General features: G+C 60.0%; 2 protein-coding genes and 1 long non-coding RNA gene across 5 annotated transcripts in view; 1 reads left to right on the top strand and 2 right to left on the bottom strand.

Annotated features, from left to right (window-relative positions):
- Window positions 1-10,128, top strand: part of PKP1 (plakophilin 1) — a 40,852-nt gene extending 30,724 nt beyond the window's left edge. For both annotated transcript variants that reach the window (XM_032466876.1, XM_032466877.1), the window contains 8 exons: window positions 227-341; window positions 1,472-1,627; window positions 2,339-2,515; window positions 3,729-3,882; window positions 4,217-4,403; window positions 4,842-4,926; window positions 6,210-6,316; window positions 7,489-10,128. In XM_032466876.1, coding sequence (XP_032322767.1) covers window positions 227-341; window positions 1,472-1,627; window positions 2,339-2,515; window positions 3,729-3,882; window positions 4,217-4,403; window positions 4,842-4,926; window positions 6,210-6,284 — 949 coding nt within the window. In that variant the 3' untranslated portion in view covers window positions 6,285-6,316; window positions 7,489-10,128. The remainder of the gene's footprint in view (window positions 1-226; window positions 342-1,471; window positions 1,628-2,338; window positions 2,516-3,728; window positions 3,883-4,216; window positions 4,404-4,841; window positions 4,927-6,209; window positions 6,317-7,488) is intronic.
- A 4,801-nt stretch (window positions 10,129-14,929) lies between these two features.
- Window positions 14,930-15,688, bottom strand: LOC102522466 (peptidyl-prolyl cis-trans isomerase A). The gene has a single exon (XM_006180451.3). The coding sequence runs from the start codon at window positions 15,685-15,687 to the stop codon at window positions 15,136-15,138; it is 552 nt and encodes a 183-aa protein (XP_006180513.2). The 5' UTR covers window position 15,688; the 3' UTR covers window positions 14,930-15,135.
- A 152-nt stretch (window positions 15,689-15,840) lies between these two features.
- LOC116659373 lies at window positions 15,841-23,126 on the bottom strand. Of its 2 annotated transcripts, none has more exons than XR_004314731.1 (4): window positions 22,394-23,126; window positions 19,537-21,323; window positions 17,644-19,123; window positions 15,841-17,056 (listed from the first exon to the last, which is right to left on the bottom strand). It is a non-coding gene; the product is annotated as an uncharacterized LOC116659373 (long non-coding RNA). The 2 variants fall into 2 exon arrangements; XR_004314732.1 differs by having other exon boundaries at window positions 15,841-17,059.
- Between the last annotated feature and the right edge of the window lie 610 nt (window positions 23,127-23,736).

Here is a 23,736-nt window from a genome sequence, read left to right on the forward strand (position 1 = left end):
CAGAACTGGCTGCGTGATGTCTCCTTCCTTCCTCTGCCGTCATTTGCTTCCCCCCTCATTCCTTTCCTCTCCCGCCCCTTCTTCCTCCAACCTCCGCCCCCTCCCCTCGGCCCCTTCTCTCCGCTCCCATGGCCCTCACCACGCTCTCTCCCTCCCCCTCCCTCTCCCCCTCTCTCCACCCCTCTCTTTCTCCTCCCTGCTTCCCCCTCCCCATTTCCTCCGTCAGGAACCTGAGCTCCTCGGACGCTGGCCGACAGACGATGCGAAACTACACTGGGCTCATTGACTCCCTCCTCGCCTATGTCCAGAACTGCGTGGCAGCCAGCCGCTGTGACGACAAGGTGAGGTAGCCCTCAGGTGGCACCCGGCCCCCAGACTCCTCTCAGACCAGTGAGGGTGGCCTGGGACTCCAGGTCCTGGCATTTCTCTCTCCCGGACTCCAAAGGGCAGGTCTGCACTCTTGGGAGTCTCTTAAGGCGTGACCTGATGGTGGGAAGGAGCCCAGAGCCCTGGCCAGCGGAGGGGAGGGGACATCTGGATGCTGAGTTCCCTGACCCCTCCCTGGGGGGGTGGGCAGGCTGGCGCTGGGGTGGTGGCTACAGGGGCAGATCCTCCCTGACTTAGAGGCTTTGTGAATGCAGGGGCTTCTGTGGCCTCTTTTCCTCAGTTTGCCCTTTGCTCAAATGAAGGTGGCCACCGTTGTACCCACCTCAGGGCTTGTTTTAAGGACTCAATTAGTTGATAAAACAGGGAGAGAGCACCTGGCGCCGGGCGAGCTCTCCGTGAGCACCTGCTGCCCCTAGCTCGAGGGGTATACACAGGTGCCCCAGGGTCTCCGCTCCTCCCTGAGCACCACTCCTGTCTTCCCACTGCCTCACCAGAAGGCTCCTGGCAGAGCCACCCTCCCTCCCCCTCGGGACTCTGGACACCCGCACAGACAGACAGACAGAAAGGGGAAACCATGGCAGGAGATAAACTGCAGGCCAAGGCCCTCCCACACAGCAGGACGGAGGTCCCGCCATTAAAGAGGGGATGGTGGACTCCTGGGGACTTGATGGTTTTGAACCTGAATTGCTCAGGGCTGCTTCTGAAGGGGTGTGTCCTCCAGAGCCCAGGCTGACCCTTGCATGTTGGCCAGAGCCGCAGAAACGGTAGCCACTGTCTGTGTCCTACGATGTGCTGGGCCTCCTGTGGGTCCTTTCCGTGGGTAGCCTCTCTAGTAGCCAGTGAAGCTGGTGGAAACTGAGGCCCAGAGAGGCAGAGCAGGTCATCCACACACACAGCTGGAAATGGCAGGACCCGATTCAAACCCGGGTCCCAGGAAGCGTCCCTGGGGGCCTTCTCGGACTGCGGTGGGCAGGGCCTATGCTGTCCCCCCCCCCCGTCCCAGAGCAGCCGTGGGGCCCGGCCCTCTCGCTGGTGACGGCAGGGGCCTGGCAGGGGCTCAGCGCGAGCTCTGCTTGGCCCCCAGTCTGTGGAGAACTGCATGTGCGTCCTGCACAACCTCTCCTATCGCCTGGACGCCGAGGTGCCCACCCGCTACCGCCAGCTGGAGTACAATGCCCGCAACGCCTACACGGAGAAGTCCTCCACTGGCTGCTTCAGCAACAAGAGCGACAGGATGATGGTGAGCCCGCCCGCCAGGCCCCCCGGGGCCCCCTGCCCCGCCCACCTCCCCTCTCTGCCCTGCCGGGGCCTGAGACCAGCCCCAGGGGTCAGGCCCTTGCTTAAACCCTGGCCGGGGGACCGCTGCCCTGGGAGCTGGGAGGGGCCTCCGCCTTCCACACGCCACGGAGGGGGGCTGTGTTCTTGGGACCACGGAGCCCAGACCCCCTAGAGCCTAAAGCTCCAGCCCTCTGTCTGCAGGCCTTGGTCTTTCACCGTGTGTTAGTAAAACCTCCCCTCTTCTCCCTCACCCCGAGGGCTGCGGGCCAGCCTGCCTCCCACTGCCTCCTGAGCTCCCCAGGTCACCCCGGAAGCAGAGGGGTGCTGTGGAGGGAGGGGCCGCCTGCCTCCACTGGGCAGGCTGTGGAAGCTGGGTCCTGGACCGCCCCTGTTGGCCCAGAGCGGGTCAGGTTCAGGGTCTGACTCTGGGAGGGGAGGAGGCATCCTGTTGTGAGACCCGAAGCAGCCTCACAGCTGGGAGGTCGGGGCGGAGGCTGGCCTGGAGCGCGGAGGATGCCCTCTGCCCCATGCCCCATGCCCATGCCCATGCCCATGCCCCAGCCACAGTGCACGCAGGAGGGGTGGCGGGTGCTCCCTGGTCCGGAACCGCGGCCCTGAGGTTGGGGAGCGGATGCGTGGGTTTGGCCCCTATCGACCTGCCTCTCATCCGCAGAACAACAACTACGACTGCCCGCTGCCTGAGGAGGAGCCCAGCCCCACGGGCAGCAGCTTGCTGTACCACTCGGACGCCGTCCGCACCTACCTGAACCTCATGGGCAAGAGCAAGAAGGATGCCACGCTGGAGGCCTGCGCCGGGGCCCTGCAGAACCTGACGGCCAGCAAGGGGCTGGTGAGCGCCGCCCGCAGCGCCCCCGAGCCCGCCCCGACCCCTCCGCAGCCCCCCCCCGCCCGCCCAGTCCCTCCAGCTGCAATCCAGGCTCTGCTCCCGGTCTCCCCGTGAGCCTGTTCCTGCCCGAGTGGGCCATCTGGGCCGGGCCCTGGGGACATGAGGTGACACCCAGGTGGAGGATGGGGCTGTGGAACCCAGGCCTCCTGGATTCTGTCTGTGCCACAGAATCCCCTCTGGCCCATGGTTCCTGGCCCCGTGCTAGCCCCAGACTGTGCCTGGTGGGGGGAGGCAGGGGACCGGGATGATGGGTATGTTTATGGCAGGAGGGATGTCTGGTTTGCGGAACTGGCAGGTGAGAAAAGAGGGTATAGGCAGGCCCGGAGGAAGATGGGGCAGAATTAGGAAAGATTTCGAGGCCAGTTAGTTTGGAGGACATAATGGAGTGGGTGGAGCTGTAGGAGGCATGTTAGCAAACAAGGAGATGGAGAGGCAGCCAACCCTCCCTCACCTTTGCGCAGGACGGAAGCAGGGCGGGCGGAAGCAGGACAAGGGTGAGTTGGGGGCAAAGCAGGACCTTCCCGCTGTGAGAGGATGGGTGGAGGGTCTTCGAGAAACCCAGACCAACCTGAGCCAGGTGACGGCTAGGATAGCTTTGCTGCCAGAGGCCCGGATGGGATAACCTCCCTCCGGGGGACCTGGCTTGCCTCTCCACGTGGCTCAGTCCTATGCTTACCCATCCTTGACTCAGCTAAGCTCCGAGAAACCCGTCCTGACTTCTGCAGAGGCAGGGAAGGTGGCAGAAGGTGGTCAGCACCTCTTTAGGTGACAGGTGTGTCGACCTAGGCTTCAGGTGAGCAGATACTGCTGGGAACGTGCGGCAGACAGAGCAGAGGCAGTGGGCCACGCAGTGGGCCACACGGTGGCCGCTGGGACTGGCTCAGTCTGGAGGTTGGCTCTGCCCGCACCCCCCGAGTGAGGGGCCGGACTTCCCTCTCAGCCCTCACCTGGGGTCCAGGCACAGGTGCCTTTTTGCCGGGGCGTGGGTTCTGCAGTTGCCAGTGTAAGAGCAGGTTTGTGTCTGTCTGCCAGGGCTTCCCACATGGAAGAGAAGAGCAGTAGCTCTGGGGGGTCTCGGTTTGGGGTTACTGGCCCCCTTCTGCCTGCTGTGGTGCCTTGAAGTCCAGGCGACAGCCTCACTCTTCCTTCTCCTCAGATGTCCAGCGGCATGAGCCAGCTGATTGGGCTGAAGGAAAAGGGCCTGCCTCAAATCGCCCGCCTCCTGCAATCCGGCAACTCCGACGTGGTGCGGTCTGGAGCCTCCCTGCTGAGCAACATGTCCCGCCACCCAGTGCTGCACCGAGTGATGGGTGAGTGCCCACACGGGCCAGACCACCCCTCTGGAAGGACTTCTGCTTTCCAGAGCCCGCTGGACGGTCGGTCATCCTCTCACCACTCCCCAGGGGAGCGTCCGGGTGGGGGGAAGCCGGCCCAGGAGAGGCTTGGGGGTAGGAAGGGGCAGTCGCCCGGGGATGCGGAGCAGGTATGTGAGGTCACACCCCTTCCCAAGCCCTGGGTTGGAGCTAGAATGGAGCCCTGAGGGGCCACCTTGCGAGGATCCCCGCTGAGGGCAGCCCAGGACTGTGGTCCCAAGGGGAGCCCCCGGTCATCTGACCCTGTGCCCTCCACTCCTTTCTCTTCCAGGGAACCAGGTGTTCCCAGAGGTGACCAGGCTCCTCACCAGTCACACTGGCAACACCAGCAACTCGGAAGACATCTTGTCCTCGGCCTGCTACACCGTGAGGAACCTGATGGCCTCCCAGCCACAGGTGGCCAAGCAGCATTTCTCCAGCAGTATGATCAACAATGTCATCAACCTGTGTCGCAGCAGGTGGGCGGGGCAGGGCCGGCAGGTGGGCGGGGCAGGACAGCAGGTGGGCGGGGCAGGACAGCTCCAATGGAGGGAAGTTCCAGAAGCTGAGTGCGGCCTCTGGGCAGCACACTTCTGGGCCGGGGAACCTGAGGGACACTCAGTCCTCGTGGGCCAGCAGGAGGCACGGAGCAGCAGACTCAGCTGTGTGGGAACTTTATTCTGCTCTCCTCCTGGGACAAGGCCGGGGGTGGGCATGGAGAGTTCCAGAGACAGTCCTGGGGTACCTCCAGGTGGGCAGGGGCGAGGGGTTGTGCCCACTGTGTAGTGGGACCCTCAGTGGGGCTTCTCTCTGAGGCAACGCTGGGGCCCCCCACGGAAAGGTGAGGGTGGAGGGAAGGGGTGTTCACGCCGAGTCTCCTGGAGTCTCACCCCCAGATGAACTTCTCATCTGCCCAGTGCCTCGCCCAGGGCTGCAGAGGCTGCCCGACTCCTCCTGTCTGATATGTGGGCCAGCAAGGAGCTGCAGGGCATCCTCAGACAGGTAAGGCCCACACCTTTGACCCTGCTGGCAAGGCTCTCCCACACTCTGCCTGCCCTGGATTGGGTCTGCATGGATCAGGAAGAGAGAGGTAGATCTCAGGCCCCACCAGGTCAGGGAGACTGAGCCTCACTCCAGACGAACGCACGTGACAGTGGACGTGGCCCAGGCTCCCACGCTGCTCAGCCCAGGGTCTGAGGAGGAGGTGCGGGGTGCGTGGAGGGCAGAGGAGACGGATGAAGTGTGTCAGGTCTGGGGTGGGCCCCCCGGGAGCGAACCGAAAAGCAGGTGGGCAAAAGGCACGGCATTCACTTGGGGGCGTGGGTGTGCTCTGGCTGGGAAGGCAGGTTTGGTCTAGGTTACCCCTTCAAGTTCAGACTAAAGAGTTTGCTTTTGGCCCTGGGGAGACATTGGGGGTTTGGAGGAGAGAGTTTCAGGGTGAAAGCAGCTCTCAGAAGACTGCTTCCCCACGCTGTGTGGCCGAGGGGGCGAGAGACGGGGCTGCTGGACCTGTCCAGGGATGGCCCTGCTCCTCCATCCTCGGCATCTGCCGCCTCTCCAGCCGCAGAGCCAGGCCTTGTGCTGTCGGGGCTTCACACCAACCCGGCCCCTCCTCTGTGGTGTGGGCAGGGGTGAGGTGGCCTTAACGGGCAGGAGACAGAAGAAGTGGGACCGTGGGGCTGGCGGGGCTCAGGCTTCCGGCTCGGACACCCTGTGGCTACAGTCAGAGACAGGTCAGCCAGGGAGCGGGCAGGGCTTCTGGGCGGGGCTGGGGGGAGCCCTGACTGGGAGACGTGGTCCCTCTCCTGGACCCCAGCCAGCCCCTCCAGACTCCAGTCTCCCATCAGGGCTCCTCCCAGTGCCCCTCCGAGGCTGCTGGGCCTGACCTCCCTGCCCAGAGCTCTTGTTGGGGTTTTTAAAGAAAGCAGAACAGTCAGAAGGCAGAAAACAAACACCTCTTCTGCTCTGATCTTGGTGCTTGCTCTGTGTAAAGAGGAACCAGCATTAGCTAAATCCTCCTGCCTTGATGCAAACTCCTGCGGAGGCAGGTGGGGCACTCGTGTGCTGGGGGACCTCCAGACACATCTCAGCTGGCTCACAGACGTGAGTGGCCTTGTGTTTGGTTGCACATTTGGACCGGCTTTAGCCCTGGCACACACACACACAGCGTGTCCTGAGGGCCTGGGCAAGCCCAGGGGCCCTCGGGGGGCAGTCTCGGGCCCTGCAGGACGCCTCACACCATCCATCCTAGGATGTTTCAAGCAGCTGCTGTCTCTCCCCTGCAGCAAGGTCTCGACAGGAACATGCTGGGAACCTTGGCCGGGCCCAGCAGCTTCAGGAACTTCACGTCCCGGTTCTAAGAGGAGGCTGCCCAGGGAAGTCCAGCTTCCAGGTAAGGGCCAGCCCCCCGGGCAGGGATGCCCAGGACCCCACAGCAGCCTCAGCCAGGCTCAGAAGGGGCCAGGCCACTTCCCCAGGGACGCAGACGCAGCCTTTGGTCGGCAGACACGAGGTCTGTGAGGACAGCCGCATGGACCACCTGGCCAGGGTGCCACTGCCTGTCCCACCCCAGGACATCAGGGACGTGCAGTGTCCTGGTCACATCACAGGCCAGAGGTCTGGCAGAGCTGCTGGTATGGCCGTGTAGGTCGCACACTGCACAACCCAGGCGGTGCCGTCTAGTGGACTGCAGTGTGAATGGCGCCCCTGCAGTCACACAGGATGTTGTTCAGCGTTGGGCTTCTGCAGCTCACCTTCTTGTCCCTGATACGGCCCATTTCCCAGTCTCTGCACACGTCTCGTGTGGACACGCTGATGTCCAGCTGATGGATCTAGAGGTGAAAAACTCAGATCCAGTATTTCTGACAAAGACTTGTAAGCCTGCGCTTTCATTAGCCTCGCTGGGACACTTGCACACGCTCCTGGCCCCACTCAGCAGTTCTGACTCTGTAGCTCCTGGGTCCAGGAAAATACATTTTAAAATAAGTATCCAAAGTGATTCTGAGGCAGGTAAGCCCAGGGCCAGGCTCAGATACTCAAACCAGGCATCGTCAACCCTCGAGGGTCACCAGAGGCGGCCCTGGGGTGGAGCCACCTGCAGAGAGTCAGGGGTGAAGACAGGGTCTTCTGAGCTCAAGGGGGACTTCCTGGTGCCCTGGTGTCTGCCAGCACCCCAATCCCGGCACCTGAGGAGGCTCCTGGTGGGGGGAGGGCTACAACTTTGGTCCAGACAAAGGTTCACTTAGACCTCGGACACCCTCTCCTGGCAGACAGGCTCCGACAACAGGAGGGCAGGAGGAGAGAAGCCGAATTTGACAGGTGCCTGATGGGCACAGCCTAGGTGCTTAGTACTGCGGTGTGCCGGGCACCACAGAGGGACAGGGTGGGCGGGGGGCGAGGCTGACGAGCTTCTAACCCAACAGGAGCAGCCTATGAACGTGTCCAGGGACAGCCTGACCCCGGTCTCGGGCCCGGGGCGCATGGTGGGAGGAGGGATGTGCTGATGAGAATGGCAGTGTGGATGCATCTCCTTGGCTGCTGACCGGAGGCCTCCTCCTTTTCCAGAAGTGATTGGACCCAGCTGAGAAGACCCAGGCCTTGCTGGAGGGGTTATTCTGTCCACCTGTGCAGTATTTGGAAACATTCAAACGCAGCTGAGAGCAAACCGGGACGCCGCGGATGATGGATTTATTTTTAGATTTTTTTTTTCCTTGGGGGAACTGACAGGCGATGGGGGTTGGGGAGGGCGGGGGGGCTTTTCTTGAGTTAAGGGGGCTTACATCTAATGTTAATACTTCTTTCGCTGAGAAATGGTACATATACGCGTTTGTCGTGTGTGTGTGCACGTGCATGCACGAGTGCTGACAGCCGGACCTCAGACTGCAGAGCCGGGCGAGCTGCTGGCTTGCAGCCGGGCACGACATGCCCTCGTGGGCATGTCCGTGTACTGTTGGTTTAGCTGCCCCTGGTTTCCAAAGTGTGTCATGCCAGGGCAGGGGTCCTCCCCAGGGCCAGGCCCACGAGGTGTCCTGCAGGGGGCGGGAGTAGCTGGGGCTGGGGCTCCTCCTCTTAGGAGGCAGCTTTGCAGGAAGGGAGGTTGGCAGGGTTCAGTGTATCTCCTGGGAAAACTGAGCTGTCTGATTGTGGCGGCCTCCCCGCAGTGCCACGGGGACGGGGCTGGGCGGGGCGTGGGCTCCTGAAGACAGGCCAGGACAGGCTTGCTTGCTTTGCTATGTGAAGTCTGCCCCAAGAGTCAGAGCCAGCGAGGGGGGCTGGCCACTCTCTCAGGCTGCATGCCTGTCAGAGAAGCCTCGGCCTGTGAAGCCCCTACCTTCAGGGGGCTTGTCACCTACTTTTTGCAGGAGGAAGAAGGCAGCGTGGTGCTCACAGCCCAGGAGCTGTCGGGACGGCTGCTGGTCTCCATATTCCTGGGGTGAGGGCGGTGGGCAGGCTAGGCTGGGCAGCGACCCGCTCCAGCCTCAGTGGGAATTAGCCAGGAGGGTACTTCCCAGTGCATGGGCCGACATTCAAGTGAGTGGGTGTTTTGGGTCCCGGGAGCCTTGGAGGAAGGGATTTGGCTAGATCAGAAGGGACTGTCACATCACAGCACCAGCCAGCCCAGCCATGGCTGTCTCTGCTCCTTCCCCGGAGCCCCAGCCATCTGTCCCTGCTCTGTGTTTGTGAAAACCACAGGGGATGTGATAAAAGAGGCCCATCAGAGGCACCTGCCACACCGAGACCCCAACTCCTTTGCATTTCGGGTGAGAAGCAGAGGAGGGGCCTCCTGAGGGAAAGGCTTGTGCAAATAGCCCTGAGTCTGTCCTGCACGATGGGGGCAGGCCGTGGCATCCCCAGGCCTTCCTGGCTGCAGCCTCCCGGCCCTGCAGCAGCGATGACGGGACGCAGGACGGAGCCTAGGTCCTCTGGCACTGAAGGTGCTCCTCCCTCCTCCCCGCAAGTCTCCTCCCCGCCCGCACTTCCCCCTAGTCCGGCCCCACTGCTCACCCCAGGAGGCAGAACCGGAAGCACCTCTGGGCCCAGGACCTGTCTGCTGGGACACCTGGCAGCGGGACTCAGGGGGCAGACACACAATGACAGGCCGTGTGCGGCCGACCGGCCTCTGCTGCTGGGACTGTCACCCCCTCCCCGTCACTCACGGTGGACATCTGCTCCTGGCCCGCGCCTCCCTCTCAGGGGGCAGCTGGTCCCAGCAGACTGTCCCGGGTGTAGGTTCGGGGTGACCGCTCTGCTGGCCCCCGGGGCCCAGAGGAATTCGTTTCTTAAAGAAACGCTGCAGAGCCAGCAGTGGTGTAAGCTCTCGGGGTCCATCAGTGGGCGCACAGACCACACCCCGTGCTCACAGGCTCACCTCCTGGAGGAAAGAAGAGGCCTGTGGTCCCCAGTGTGAGAGGACTGTCCAGGGAGAGAGGGAGACAGCCCCTGACCAGTGAGCTCACGACCACCCCGGGAGGCGCCCTTCCCTCGGCGCGGCCCTGACTGCTCGAAGCCCTCCTTCCCTCGCAGGTGAGGAAGCCCAGCCCAGCCTTCGCCTTGGGGATGGGCAGTTTTTCAGACCCAAGTAGGTGAGGGGGACAGTTAAGCCAGGCCTGGTTTGGTCATCTCTCTTGTGACTTCTGCGGCCAGCCAACCGGGACTGTCACTTTGGAAGAGGCCAAACTGGGAGGGGCCTGCAGGTGCATCTTCTAGAGACAGGAGCCAGGGTTCTGCTGGGCCGTCCGCATCCAGGCCCCAGGGAGGCACAGCTCCGTGTGTCAGCTGCATCTTGGCCTCATGCCCCAGGCTCGATACCCAAAACAAGACACTCCTACGTGGGGCCAAAGACACAGACCCTCAGTGTCTCCCTGTCCCTGCCCCGACCCAGGGCCTCCAGTGCTAGGGCAGATCTGGTCACTGGCCACCAGCAGCCTGCCCAGTGGGGCCAGCCCAGCAGTGCGACCCCAGCTGCGGGAGGGGGCAAGCTGGGACGGCCAAGGCAGGGGCTCTGTCTAGGTGGGTGGGGGGCAGAAGGGCGATGTCCAGGGCACTGCAGATGTCCAGAGCTCCTCTGCGGCCACCCTCCCCTGTGTTCCGTGTTTGTATAAGAACCTTGGGCTGGCTGGGCCCAGTTTCCCTGGGGGATACACTATGTGTTTGCTTTTTTGGAAATACAGGGAATCAATAAATTGCTGGCGTTTCTTTGAACAATTTCAAGCAGTGGATTATTTGGGGAGCCGCTGAGGACGGATGGGGCCGCGCCCCTCCTTCCAGGGTCTCCTCTCATTGGCCCTGCGCCCGGCGTGGACCAAGGGCAGCACCGGGCAGAGGACGCTGTGGTGCTGCCTTCATGTTACACATAAATGACGTGGGGCTTAGGGAGGGGACAGACGCACCCGACGTCACACGGCTTGCAGAGGGAAAGGCGCCCCAGGGGAACACTCCCGGGCAGGCACCTGGGGGATTGCGATCTCCGGGGCCGCAAAGGAGCTTGCGTCTGCTGGATGCGTTTTCTCCCCGGGTCCTGCGGGACGGGCTAGAGGTCACAAAAGCCAAGGATGTGGGGGCCCCCACCTCAAGAGGCCCATAAGGAACAAGACGGCACATGGAACTTTCTAAGACACGGGGGTAATAACCTCCAAGTGTGGCCTGGATGGATGGACAGCTGTGGGCACCCCCCAGAGGAGGCTGGAAATACTTAGGGAAGGCTGGAGATGACCCTTCCCAGCCTGGGAGGACAGTGACACCTCTCTCGATCCCATGGCCCTGACCTCCTGGTCACTTCTCAGCGGGTGATGGTCAGGGAGGCCAGGGAAGAAGGCTGAGCCTCGGCCCAAGGGAGAGAGACCGCCTGCCTGCAGCCCAGATTGTTAATACACTAGGTCTGGGGCCTCCTGAAAGTGTGTATTGGCTCCAAAATGTGAGCTCAAACTACAGATTCGAAATCAATATGCGTTTCCTCGGTAAGTTGTCAGGAACACAGGAACGCACACGCCTCGGGTGCGGGCAGCTCTGCGGATCACGGTCCCCAGACTGGGAACAGAAGGTGACTGGAAACCACGTGTGGATTCGTTGTCTCGCTGCCCGATAGTCCCCAGGGGTGATGTGATTCCCGGGGAAGTGTAACTCCTGGTGAAGAAACGGTTTTATGCGGGAAGCGGGTGCACTTACGGTAGGAGTGACAAAGGGACAGTTCAACCATCTTTGGCCAAGAGGGTGGCAAGCCCTCTGGACCCCCAGAACACTTGCTGAGGAACTGGGGGTGCCAGGAGCCACTGGAAACCCCGACTGCAAGGTGGGGGGGTCTCCCGAGTCCCACTGCTGCGTGTCCCGGACGCCACGCCCAGGCGGCCCACAGCCCCTCCGTGCTGAGCCGTGAAGCTGTGTCTTCCGGCCCCTTCGTGCCTGACCCAGCCCAGGACCTGGCTCCCCCTGGAGTCCAGGCTACCCTGGAGACACAGTAGCCTTCAGGCCTCACCTCACGGCCGGAGGAAGAGCAAGCAGACATTATTAATCACAACAACAGTCTTTCTGCTGGAGGGGCCGCCAAACAGCCCTGTTACTGGTCGAAGCCTTAGGTGCCCACCGTCCATGCTGTTGTTCACTTCGCCCAGCGAGACAGGCAGAGCTCAGGGCTCTAAGTGCAGTTCACAGATGAGGAAACCGAGGCCCACGGAGACTCGCCCAGGGTCACGCGGCATGTCTGTGGCAGCCCCGGGGCAGAACCCGGCCTCCTCGGGGCCAGCCCAAGCGCTCTGGGCAGCTCCCCGGAGCTGAGGACAGGGTAGGACGGGCCTGACTCGAGGGCTGTGCTGGGCCTCGTTCGACCTCCGGTGCCTCAGAAGCCCCTGCTGCCCGGGGCCCGCTAGGACCGCACGTCGGGTGCGCTGGGCTGCGGGGCAGACAGGTGGATGAAGAGAGAGTTCGGGCTTGTGGAGCATCAGGTGCGGAAGTCCTGAGCCTCGTCCCATCTGGGGCCACCGAGTCGGTGGTTAGAACACGGGGCTAATGAGACCAGGGCCACAGGGCGAAGCATGCTCCGTGACCCCCAACAGGCGTCCCCCAGCCTAACTGGGCACCCTGCAGACGCTGCCGCCAGCTCAGCGGAACACTAATGTCCCCGGGCAGCACCTCAGGGCGGGCCGACACCCAGACCAGCAAGAAGGAAGCCGGCCGTGCGAAAGGGGCAGTGGGCCCGACGGGGCCCTCAGAATCTGGCTCCCAGGAGCTGCTGGGAAACCTCTGGGTTAGTCCAACTCCCTCATTTTGCAGGTTAGGAAACTGACCCAGAGAGGAGCAGCCACTTACTCAGGGTCACACAGCAGCTCCAGCAGCAGAGCTAGGCCCTCCTCCAACGCCGCCCTCACCTGCGGCTGCCACTGCCCCGCCTGCCCTCCCCACAGGCTGGGTGCGTCCCCCAGGGTCCCCACAGGCCCTGCAGAGCCCAGCCCAGCACTCACCTCCCCGCTTGTCCTGCCAGCCCCTCACCTCTGTCTGCACTGGACGCAGGCAGCCAGCCAGAGAGAAGAGGCTGGTTGCTCACCTTCTAAGTGAACGGGGAAGGAAGGAGGAAGGACTAGGGGGTGGAGGGAGGGGGTGAAGCGGACAAGAGAGACATTTCCTTGTCCGGAATTCTGCTTTAGCTGGTTTCCAAGATTCGACGAAACATGAGAGTCTGGAACAGACACACACACAGATGCACACATACAGCCAAGTGGCTGCCTGGGGGGCCTTTGTGGGCACAGAGCAGCCTTGGGAAAGGTTACTGTCCCTGAACGAGTAAGCAGGAAGGACCCTTCTCGTGGCCCCTGCATTGGTGACCAGGGCTCGGGGGGGCAAGTGGCTGCCAAGCACCCCACATTCTCCAGAACATCTAGAAGAACTGGGGCCAGACACCAGATATCTTTGGGAGGAGATCTGAGAGCTAATAAACCAAGGGAACACATGGAGACATAAAAGAGAAGAGGCTGGAAACTGGAGAATCAGCCAAAGCGAATGGGACCAACCGGGTGGGGTGGGGGCAGGCGAGGCTCCTAGAGGAAAGTGTGACCAGACGCAGGAGGGACCAGCTGTGTGAATCGAGGCTGGGGGCCGTGAGATGCGGGAGGAGACTTGACCCCTGGCCACGCAGCGCTTCATTCCTCCCTTCCCTCCCCTCCTCCTCTTTCTAGGCAGGACGGCAGCTCTCCATGCCCCGAGCAGCGGCTGTTCACAGAGGCCACGTTAACTGCTTTCACCGTGGACATCTGTTAACATCCTCCTTCACTCAAGCACCACATCGTAGGGTGACTGATTTTTGAGGTGTACCACAGAAAAAGTGTTACTTCGGTAAACTAAGCTAGCTTAACACCTCAGTAAATGTTTAATAAGGGAAAAAAGCTTTGCCAACAGCCAAAACGTACAAGCTATTAAAACTTAGATTGAAAAGCAGGAGTTTTTTGTTTGTTTTTCACTGGAAGCAAGCAGTGCCTATAAAAGCCATTCTCAGGAGGCTTTGCTATTTGGGTTCAGAATTCAGTGTTCTGTTTCTGTCCTTATTTGAAAGCTGAGTCGCAGTCTGAGATATCAGCTATTCTTTGAGCGAGGAAACTGGTTTTTAACAATACAAATAAAACCCCCATTGCTACCAGACGTCTTATTTTAAAAAAAGGAAGAAGGAAGACCCTGTAGTTCTGGTGCTGGTGTGAAGACGAGCATCCTGCAGGACAGCGTGGTTCGTTACAAGGATGTCCACCCGCTTCCGTCTCTCCCATATTTACTTGAGCTTTTAGACAGTTGAACCAGTAGTTCGCAGTCTTACCATAAGGAAAAACAGGTAAACAGAATATGCTGTTCATTAGCAGTATTTTAAGTAACTTGTTTTTCAAATGTCATCAATAAAATGACTTGACAGGAAGTCTGTTGCAGAAAAAACATAGTGAAATGCACAAGGCTTGCGCACCATTCAGCACATCATACCCAGAGCGCACGCCCTGCCGCCCAGGCCACTGGCAAAATGCAGAGCGCGCCACCGCCTCAGGAAGGCCCCCGCACCTGTTCCCGCTCGGTGCGCCTCCTGCTAAGAGGGCCCCGCGGCTGCAGTTTTGTGATGGGTGAGTTTGCCTCTTGAGGAAAGCCGAGCGTCCGTGGGCTGTGCGGCGGCGGCGGAACCTCCGTCTGCTTCATTGCTTTGCTTGGGCTGCTCTGAGCCTCCTGCACAGACGCGCAGTGGAGGTGTCAGCCTGAGATCTGGGCAGAGTTTCCATTCAGGTTTTGAGGAACGCTCTCGGTGACTCTCTCCAACATCTCCCTCCTCCACTTTCCAGCTGCCTCCAACTCACCTCTAGTTCTTCAGTCCGGTACCACTGTGAGCTTCGATCTGAGTTTCAGGCAGTCTGCACGTAGCCCACCCCAGCCTGCTCTTGGGTAAAGGCCATAAAAATAGAAAACTTACCCAGTGCACTTTTTACTCTTCTCAGTGTCACCCCCTTCCATTTCTGGCTGCTTCGGGCCGCTTTGCATACCTGCGAGGAGCTGTTACTGTTCACATCTTGTGCAAGGTAAGCTATTCTCCACAGGCAGGAAGATCCAATGGGAATGTCCCCACCATTCCTGGGAATGGAGGCGTCTGAGCACCAGAGTTAGTGACCTGAAAGTTCACTGGTGCCTGACAAGAGCAACTCTGGTCACGTGAAGGGAGCAGAAACTTGACTAGAGTGGATTCAAGAGAAATGGGGAGATGCTGCAGCCACTACAGAGGACAGTATGGAGGGTCCTTAAAAAACTAAAAATAGACTTTCCATATGATCCAGCAATCCCACTCCTGGGCATATATCCAGAAGAAAATATAACTCGAAAATACACATGTTACCCTAATGATCACAGCAGCACTATTTACAATAGCCAAGACATGGGAACAACCTAAATGTCCATCCACAGATGACTGGATAAAGAAGCTGTGGTATATTTATACAATGGAATACTATGCAGTCACAAAAAATAATAAAATAATGGATGGACCATTCTTTGTTTGTTTGTTTAGTTTTTATTTCATAATCATAAACTTAACTTTGCAATCCAGCTAAACTTGGTGGGGGGTAAGGAAAATATGGAACCCAAAGAACTGCAGTGAGAGCACAAAGATTATAGGATATTTTGAGCAGATGGGGGTGAAGGGATGCTCTCCTGAGCTACAGAAGGAATGGTCTGGTGGTTAAGATAAGACACAAGTCAAATTTATTATATTTGTCCACAGTCAGCAACGGTGATCTCCTTGCTGGTCTTACCATGCCTGGACCCAAGGCGCTCCATGGCTTCCACAACATTCATGCCTTCCTTCACCTTGCCGAAGACCACATGCTTGCCATCCAACCACTCAGTCTTGGCAGCGCAGATGAAAAACTGGGAACCGTTTGTGTTGGGGCCAGCATTTGCCATGGACAAGATGCCAGGACCCGTATGCTTCAGGATGAAATTCTCATCATCGAATTTCTCCCCATAGATGGACTTGCCACCAGTGCCACTGTGGCGTGTGAAGTCACCACCCTGGCACATAAATCCTGGGATTATTCTGTGAAAGCAGGAAACTTCATAACCAAATCCTTTCTCCCCAGTGCTCGGAGCACGAAAGTTTTCTGCTGTCTTTGGAAACTTGTCTGCGAACAGCTCAAAGGAGACACGGCCCAAGGGCTCGCCGTCTACAGCGATGTTGAAGAACACGGTGGGGCTGACCATGGCTGGGCACTGTGGGAGGATCCGGGCCGGCAGCAGTGTCTGCAAGGCCTGGACCATTCTAACTGAAGTAAGCCAGAAAGAGGAAAAAAAACATATATCATGTATATGTGGAATCTAAAAAAAAGGACACAAATGAGCTGACCTACAAAACAGACAGAGTCACAGACATAGAGAACAAACTTATGGTTACCAGGGGGGAAGCGGGTGGGAAGGGATAAACTGGGAATTCGAAATTTGCCCCCCTTTGGGAGTGATGGAAACATTAGCTCTGCTGATTGTGGTGGTTTCATGGGTGTGTACATCTGTCAAAACTCATCAAATTCATCAAATTTCATCAAATTCATCTAATTACATCAGAAATGCGTGTAGTTTACTGTACAGAAATCATACGATAATAACGGTGTTTTTAAAAAAGAGAGAAAAGGGAAGAAATGGAGTTACAGCCAGCAGAACTGACAGTAATCTGAGAAGTTCTGTGATAAAGGAAGAGGGAGAGAGGGGCTGGTTCCCAGAAATGGACGTGGCACCAGGAGAGGCCGTTTCCTAAGAAGAAAGCATGCTTCACTGCTGACGGGAACACTAGCGCCGAGACGGAGACACTGATGGTCCGAGGGCCAGGGGAGACTTGCTGGAGTGATGTTCTTGAACAGACAAGAAAGGACAGGACTGCCCAGCGGGGGGCTTGGCCTGGGTGGGCTGTGGACACGCCACCCACGGCCATGCGGGCAGGTGGGCAGGTAGGCGTGCCGGAGGGAGCTTGCTGGGGTCTCTCTGACTTGCTTCCGTGCCTCAGTGAGATAAGACGCCCGACCACCACCCACGTGTCAGCTGACGGCAAGAGGGGCGAAGGCACGAAACAGCTTTCTAGGAACACAGGGAAACTAAAGCATTAGCAAAACAGAGCAGGAATACCAGACAGTGCTAGGAGCCCACCTGGGGCTGGGGGCCGCGGATTTAAAGGGACCACGTTTTGCTCCCACACAGGCGCGGGCGGAGAGCGTCTAAGCAGGGGCCCTTCCAGCAGGGCAGGGAGGCAGGAGGGGCGCAGAGTCAGGCTCCACGCGGCGGGGTGAGCAGGTGAGCCTCGGACCTCAGCCAGGCGAGGAGGAGAGCGGGGAGGGGTCCACACTGCAGAGCCCGCAGCCCTCAGCCTGTGGGCCCAGGGGCCGGCTGTGGCTGCACTAACTCCCAGGCGGGGCAGGGGCCTCTCTGGTGGGGGGGTGCAGAGGGTGGGAGGGAGCTGTGGGCTGGGGTGGGCCACGGGAGTGAGGGAGTCTGGGGCGAGGGCCTGGATCTTTGCTGGAAGACCAGGGCCCTGTGTCCGCCCCGCTGCTTGCTCAGGGGAGCGCTCACAGCAGCGCTCCGACCGCGGTGCCGCCCCAGCCTGTCCTCGCAGCCAGCCCGAGCCACACGTGGTTTGGACTGTCTGCTTTGGGGAAACAAGAGACGAAGGTTAGTGAAATCACCAGCCGCCCAGTCCCCAAGCTCGAAACCCTGGCCTCCTCTTTAGCACTCCCTTTCCCATTCGGGCTCCAAGGCCTGAGCTTGAAGATGCCGCGTCATTCCAGTACCCACCAGCCTTGTCTTCCCCTGGGCCACCATCAAGCCTCCTGGCTGGCCTCTCCACCCGTGTGGCCCCCACCATCCTTCCTGCCTCCAGAGTCTGCCGCCACAAGAGCCATCACTGAGAATTACGCTGATTCTGCCCTCCCTCTGCCTAGCAGCATCGGCTGGCTCTAGTTTTCCACAGCTAGGAGTCAGGCCGTCCCACCAGGCTCTCCCAGGCTGGCCCCAGTCCACCTGCTCTGCCTCCTGCCCTCCCCCATCCCTGCCGGTACTTCAACCATGCCAGCACCTCCCCGGACACAAAGTGCCACTTAACCTCACTGCCCCGGGTTGCCCCTCCCATCTGCTGTGCCCCCCGCCCTGGCCCTAGGACCCCTCTTGTCTTCCCTCTGCCCCTTGTAGGGAATTGCGCGCTCGCCCCCGGGCCAAGGCCCCCTGGGTACTGACCTGTGCACGCGCCTCCTTCCCTCCAAGGATAAGAAGCTCCCTGGGGCAGGACCAGGACTAGCATTCTGTGTCCTCTCTCAACCCAGCATGTGGCTGGCGTAGAGCGTGCACATAACCGGGTCTAAGGGTGACTCCGGGTCTAGAACTGCAGACTCTCAGAAATGATCTTAAACCTTCCCAGGCCTCCCACCCACTTCTGACCCTTGAAGGTCCAGTTGGCCAAGCAGCAGCCCCCGCCCCAGGCCCCTCGGGGAAGATGACTCAAAGCTGCCCTGACTGCTAGGCCATCCCTGAGCGGGCTCCAGCTCCAGGCTCCCCAGTCCTTCCCCAGCCTCTCCCTGGGGCCGTGGAGAGCAGGACCCACCCCTCTTCCCCAGGACGAGCCACCCCACGTCCCCAGGAGTCTCACGCCCAGGCTGAACCACGTCGGTCTCTTCACCCTTTCCTGTGGGGCACGGTTCAGTGCCCATCTGCCTGACCCGTCACCCTAATCTGCACACGTCTCCAGCTGCCATCGTCCCCCTTAAGAGCCGGAGCTCTGGACGGGGTGTGGGACAGTGGGATGATCTCAGATTCAGGGCATCCATGTCCCGTCTGCTGTGTCATCCCTGCCCAGGAGTCACCACATGCTGGCATCTGTGAGCGTCCATTCCCTGGGAACTCAGGCAGAGGTCTGTTTTGACTGGTGTGGGGGTGCGGGGTCAGGACTCTGCAGCCCCCACGGGGAGCTGGTGTCACAGGGAGTGAGGAAACGGCACGTGCGTGTTGGCATTTGGAGATGGAATTCTCCCGTATGGACGGATCCGGCTTTGGGATATATTTAATCTCAGGGAATTCCACTCAGGGTGGGGAAGCAGCCCAGAAGTCACAGGAAGTGATGTCTCAATAAAATTGTCAGGGAACCTCTGATCCGCCAGAGTCTGTGTGTGGCTGAGGGAAGGCCTCCCATCAGTTTCCTTTCTGCCAAACCGAGGGGGCATCTGGGGTCCCGTCCAGGTCTGCCCCCATGCAGGTCTCAAGGTTCTCAGGATGCTGTGAATGAAAATATTGCCAGCTGTCTCAGCAAACAGAGGGCGCTGCAGCCACCAGGTCATCAGCCACGGCCCGCACCCGGCAGAGGGCGGAGGGCACTCAGGATGCGGCAAGCAGGCAGCCGGGCCTCTGCTGCCACCCCCAGCGGTGCCCCCTGAGGGGACTCAGGATGGGAAAGCACAGGACACTGGCCCTGGAGAGCGGAGGTGCGGATCAGGGAATGACTTCTGTGAGCCCAGACCTCTGCGCCTTCCAATACATAGAAAAGTGCTCAGTTCCTTAACTCGAGGGGTCTGGCTTTCTTCAATTAACAGTCATCTTTCGAGGCTCCGACCACCTGGTCTTCACTGTGAACTCTCCTACATCCCGGCCTCTGCCCTGCCACTTTGGAGCAGTCCCTCAGAGCCATCTGAGAGGCTGTCATCCGGGCTTAAATCCTCAGGAATGTCTGCCGAATAAAACAGACCTCTCAGCTTTTTGGTTGTGTGTTTTATTTCGGTCGACAATGCCACTAGGGCCCCAGGATCTCCGTGAGCCCAAACCTTGGTCCCCACCCGCCCCAGCTCCTGGCCAGGCCTTGGGAGGAGCCCACAGTCCACACCTGGATCCCACGCCCTCCCGCCTGGCTCCTCACCCACTGCCTGTGGCGGAAGGGAGGCGGGCCCCAAAAGTCAGTGAGTCAGGCTGTCCGGACCGGCCCTGCCAGTTCCACCTCCTCTAACCGCAGTGTCAGCGGGAGCCAGGCCAGGTGTGCCTAGAAACCTCCCCAGCTGCCGCCACACACCCTCCTGGTGGACAAGACAGCAAATTTTCCCGCAGAATCCCTGTACTCCACCCCTCGCCTGGCCTGGGGACACATACCCACTCTTAACAACAACCGGCATCGAGGCGGGGACAGCCTGCTCCCTGCCGCAGGGGGAACAGCTCCAGGCCCGGGCTGGTGGTTGAGGGACTACAGCGGCATTTAAGACCTGAAACAAAAGCTGGGGAGGACATCCTACCCCTTGCCCCACGGACCCTGGGAGAGGTGGCGCTGCCTGCGCCCCACGGCCTCTGTCCAGAAGGACACTGGAAGGAAGTTCCTCCAGGAGCAGCTCCCACCTCCAGAGATGGCACCTCGGCACCAGAGAGCCTCACGTGAAAGTCTTCGTTATTGGTGTATGTGTGTCCGCACATGCGTGTGCGTGTGGTGCGTGTGTGTGCCTGTTAGTGAGGTTAGAATCTCCCAAAGTCCTTCCCACAGGATGTTCACAGGTCCCAAGTGACAAAGGAGGTCTAAGTTTTGGAAACTCTGGGCTAAAGGAGGTTGAATGGTTCGTGTTCATTACTCAGGGGTCCCAGAAGCGTTAAGGCCTGTGGTAGCACAGAGAGGAAGGGAGGGGTCTCCAGAGCCCCCCACCCCCACCCCCACTTCTCCCCCTGAAGGACACTTCCCGACAGAGGCCAGTGCTGCGGGGCCACACTCCGTTCGCCTGAGCTCCCTGCTGAAGGGAGACTCCAGGGTCCCAGGCAGAGGCCCTCCCGGAACACGGTAGAGCAGACCAGACGGCACGGCCTGGGAGAGACCTTGGTCCCACTGACCGCATCTGACCCGGGAGGCCTGCCAGCGTGTCCACCTTCAGCCAGCCCAAGAGGCTGGTGGGCAGGCAGCTGTGGCAGGAGACTCAGGCTGGGGCCGGGGCAGGTCCGCGTCATTATTTACAGCATTTGGAACGTCCTCCCCTCCATCCCCAGTCCCCGGGACCCGCTCGCCTGGATTCCCAGCCTCTCCATCTTGTCAGGGGTGGAATCCTCCAGCTGTGATGTGTGCGCAGGCCCCTGGGGACCCAGCGAGAATGCAGACTCCCCGCTTCTCCAGCTCCCGGGCGGTGCTCCTGCGCCAGGCTTGTGGACCACACTGAGCAGCAAGGTCCTAGCCAGTCCAGGAGGGCTTCCTGGAAGACACTGGGTGGAAAGAGACCAGGAAGCAGAGCTGGGCTGCAGAATAATAGGGGAGTGAGAGAGACGGACAGCAGGCCGGTCTGGGGGCACGGACTTTACAGCAGGCATTGGGTGGGAGACACAGATGAGGCCTGGAAAGTGGACCCCAAGGCCCAGTCGCCGGCAGAGTCTGCCCTGGGCCCACAGTGGGGTTGACAGTAATTCAGGTGTAAGGTTTGGGGACCCCAACCAGGCGAGGACTTCATTCCTCAGAAGAGAGGTGTGTTGACTTGGGGTCACCGTGGCTCCACTGCCAAGAAGAGACGGACCAACCGGTGGAAAGTGGGCATTAGCGCCTTCCCAGCCTCCTCGGCGGTGGGGGCTGGAGGGCGGGGCAGGGTGGGCTGACTCACCGCTGGCCCATCTCTGACGGCCAGCAGCCCCAGGCTCAAGGAAGGGGAGGGCTGAAGGAGGTACAGCCAAGGTCCACCCTGTGCCCTGGAATGTCGGGGAGGGGAGCATGCGCTGGGGGGCCTCGGGGGGGCAGGGAGGGGTGGGCCCCACAGGGAAGGCAGGGAGTCATGGGGGTTTGGGGGACCCTTTCTATCTCCACAGTACACGAGACACCCTCACGTGCCTGTGCTGTGTGCCGGCACTGCTCCGAGCATCCTTGCTATAAGGCCATCTCGTCCTCACAACCACCCCAGGAGGCAGCTGCTAACATCACCCTGTGTTACAGACAAGGACACGGAGGCAAAGGAAGGTCCCTCAGCTGGTCTGTGGGGGAACTGGCTTCAGAGCCTGTGTCCTTAACAGCAGATTCTGGGACACACAGGGCCCCACCCCACCCCCTGGCCAAGCAGGATGCAGAATGGGGTCTGAAGGTCAAAACAATGGTACCACAGTGGCCAGCAAGGCAGACCAGTCACTTTCCTGGGAAAAACTTCTTTCCTATTGTCCCCACCCCCAACCCCCATCATTCATTCAGGAGCAGCCCTGGCCTCTCCACCACCACCAGCCGAAAATACTGTGAATTTTCAGTGTCAATTTCTTCAGACTGTTAAATGTCCCATTGCCCTGACGACCCCGAGGCCCCCAAACCTCTGTTCCCCTTTCCTAACATCAAGGTTCTCTCTGTCCTTCCAAGAGCACTGTGGGTGTGTGGCCCATCAAGTGCAGTCTCGACTCCCTGCAGATAAACGGTCACTCACTCATTCAACAGTTTCTGAGCTGAATGCCTGTGAGGCAGCCATGCACGCCACGCTGGGGTTTTGGGAGGATTGAGCAAAACAAAACCCAATCTCTTGGGGTTTACAGTGAATTGGAGAGAAACAGAGGAAAAACAAGACAAGAGTGAATATACACAGCAGGTAGAAAACAGTGAACACAGAGCAGGTGGGGAGGAGCCTGCAGAGTTAGCATCTGTGCGGGGAAGCCTCCCTCGACCCAGGAGGTGAGGTTTCCTCTAGACAGTCTCATTTGCATCTCGATAACCACCAGGACTGTGCCCCGCCTGGGGAAGCCCCTTCCCTGCTGGGCGGTGGGCTCTAGCTGAGACCCCAGACTTAGTCATTCTGATTCTTTCAACAGCCACATCTTAGTTATGAAGACCCCCATCCTGGTCCACCTCAAACGCCAGCCTCACATTCAAGTCACAGATGCCCCTCCCCCTCCGGCCAGTACAGACAGACTTGGGGGGGCGGGGGTGGGGGTGTGGGCTGGCTCCCTCTGGGTCCTCTGCCTCATTGTCCGCAGGCTCAGAGGGGCCTGGAGGGGACTACCCGAACCGCAGACTCACCAGACCTGCCACTCTGGACCACTGCTGTGAGCACCCTTCCTCTCCAGGGACACAAAGCCATCCTGGGGGGCCCCACGCCACACCCCAGCACTCCTTACAGCTCTCCGCGCTCAAGCCCCCCAAGCTGCTGCTTCTTGCCCTTGGGGAGGGGTAGACTTTGAGCCTCTCTCGAGACTCATTACCCCTCCCCACGCCGTCCCCTCCGGAACCACCAGGGCCTCAGCAGACGAGAGTCAGGGAAAAGCCCCAGTACTCGCACCGGTCTCCATGCTTGAGGTGACCAGCCGAACCTTTCCAGATCAAATCATTCTTTTTCTAATCTCCGTTGTCTGGGGCTGATTCAATGCTCTGACAGCTACCCAAGGCAACACAACTACAACACAAGGCTTTGCCCTCTTTCCCGCCCTGTCAATGTTCGATCTTCAAATCCCATGCCAGACCCGCCGCGGGAGACTGATTTCATCCTCCATCCAGTCACCAGGGACGGGACTCACGGATGAACAAGCCGGTGCCCCGGGCCCCAGGAAGCACCCAGTCTGGACGGAGAGAGATGATGAAACCAACCCGCACAGAGTGGTGAGGGGTGAGGCCTGGGCTAGTCCGCAAGTCGCTCTGCCTGAGCAAGAACAGCGGTGAGACCTCACTCTGGCCAAGCACCCTGCCCCGGTGAGCCGTCCAAAGTTTGCAACGGACGGATCTGAACGTTATTTCACACACGTTTTCCCACCGTCGAGACCAGCGCACGCGGACTTCGCATCATAGGATCAGAAACTATTCAAATAAGTGTTGGCTCAAAAACAAGCTATTTCTTTAGAACACGCTTTTCTCTGCTTTGATCAGAGAACCCGAGGCCAGCTTCTTTGGGGAACTGGCAGGAGAGGGGTGGGTGGGGAGAGGGGAGGGGTGAGGCAGCGCCTGCTGAACGGGTCTCCCGGACACGCCCTCTGCAAGCCCATCGCACTCTCGGCAGCGCCGCCCGAGCCTCCTGGCAGCCGCGCCCCTCCGCGCCCCGCCCTCCGCTTTCCCGAAGGGCAGCCCCGCCCACCTCCTTCAGAGCGGCCGCGTCCCGGCTCCACTTTATGGGGGAAACGGCCTTGGGATTGGGGCTCCTTGAAGGGAGTGCCTGGCCAGGGGCGGGGCTGCCCCTGGGGCCTCGGTGCTTTGCACCATTCTCCAGAGTCTTCAGTTGAGAGCAATTTAAATTCCTGTACCTGTTGGGGTGGGGGCTGAGAACCAGGGGTGAGCAGGTGGATGGGGCTGAGGCTCCAGAACAGCGCCAGGGAAGGGACGAGGCTGAGCGCCCAGGCCTGGACTCTGAACCGCGGGCCCTCAGCGTGGTGCTC

Source organism: Camelus ferus, chromosome 23 (genome assembly GCF_009834535.1).
Source record: "Camelus ferus isolate YT-003-E chromosome 23, BCGSAC_Cfer_1.0, whole genome shotgun sequence".
In the NCBI taxonomy this organism is placed as follows: Eukaryota; Metazoa; Chordata; class Mammalia; order Artiodactyla; family Camelidae; genus Camelus; species Camelus ferus.

Bases quoted from the DNA above. Each gene is read 5' to 3' on its own strand.
- LOC102522466 (XM_006180451.3), bottom strand. From the start codon at position 15,687: ATGGTCCAGGCCTTGCAGACACTGCTGCCGGCCCGGATCCTCCCACAG.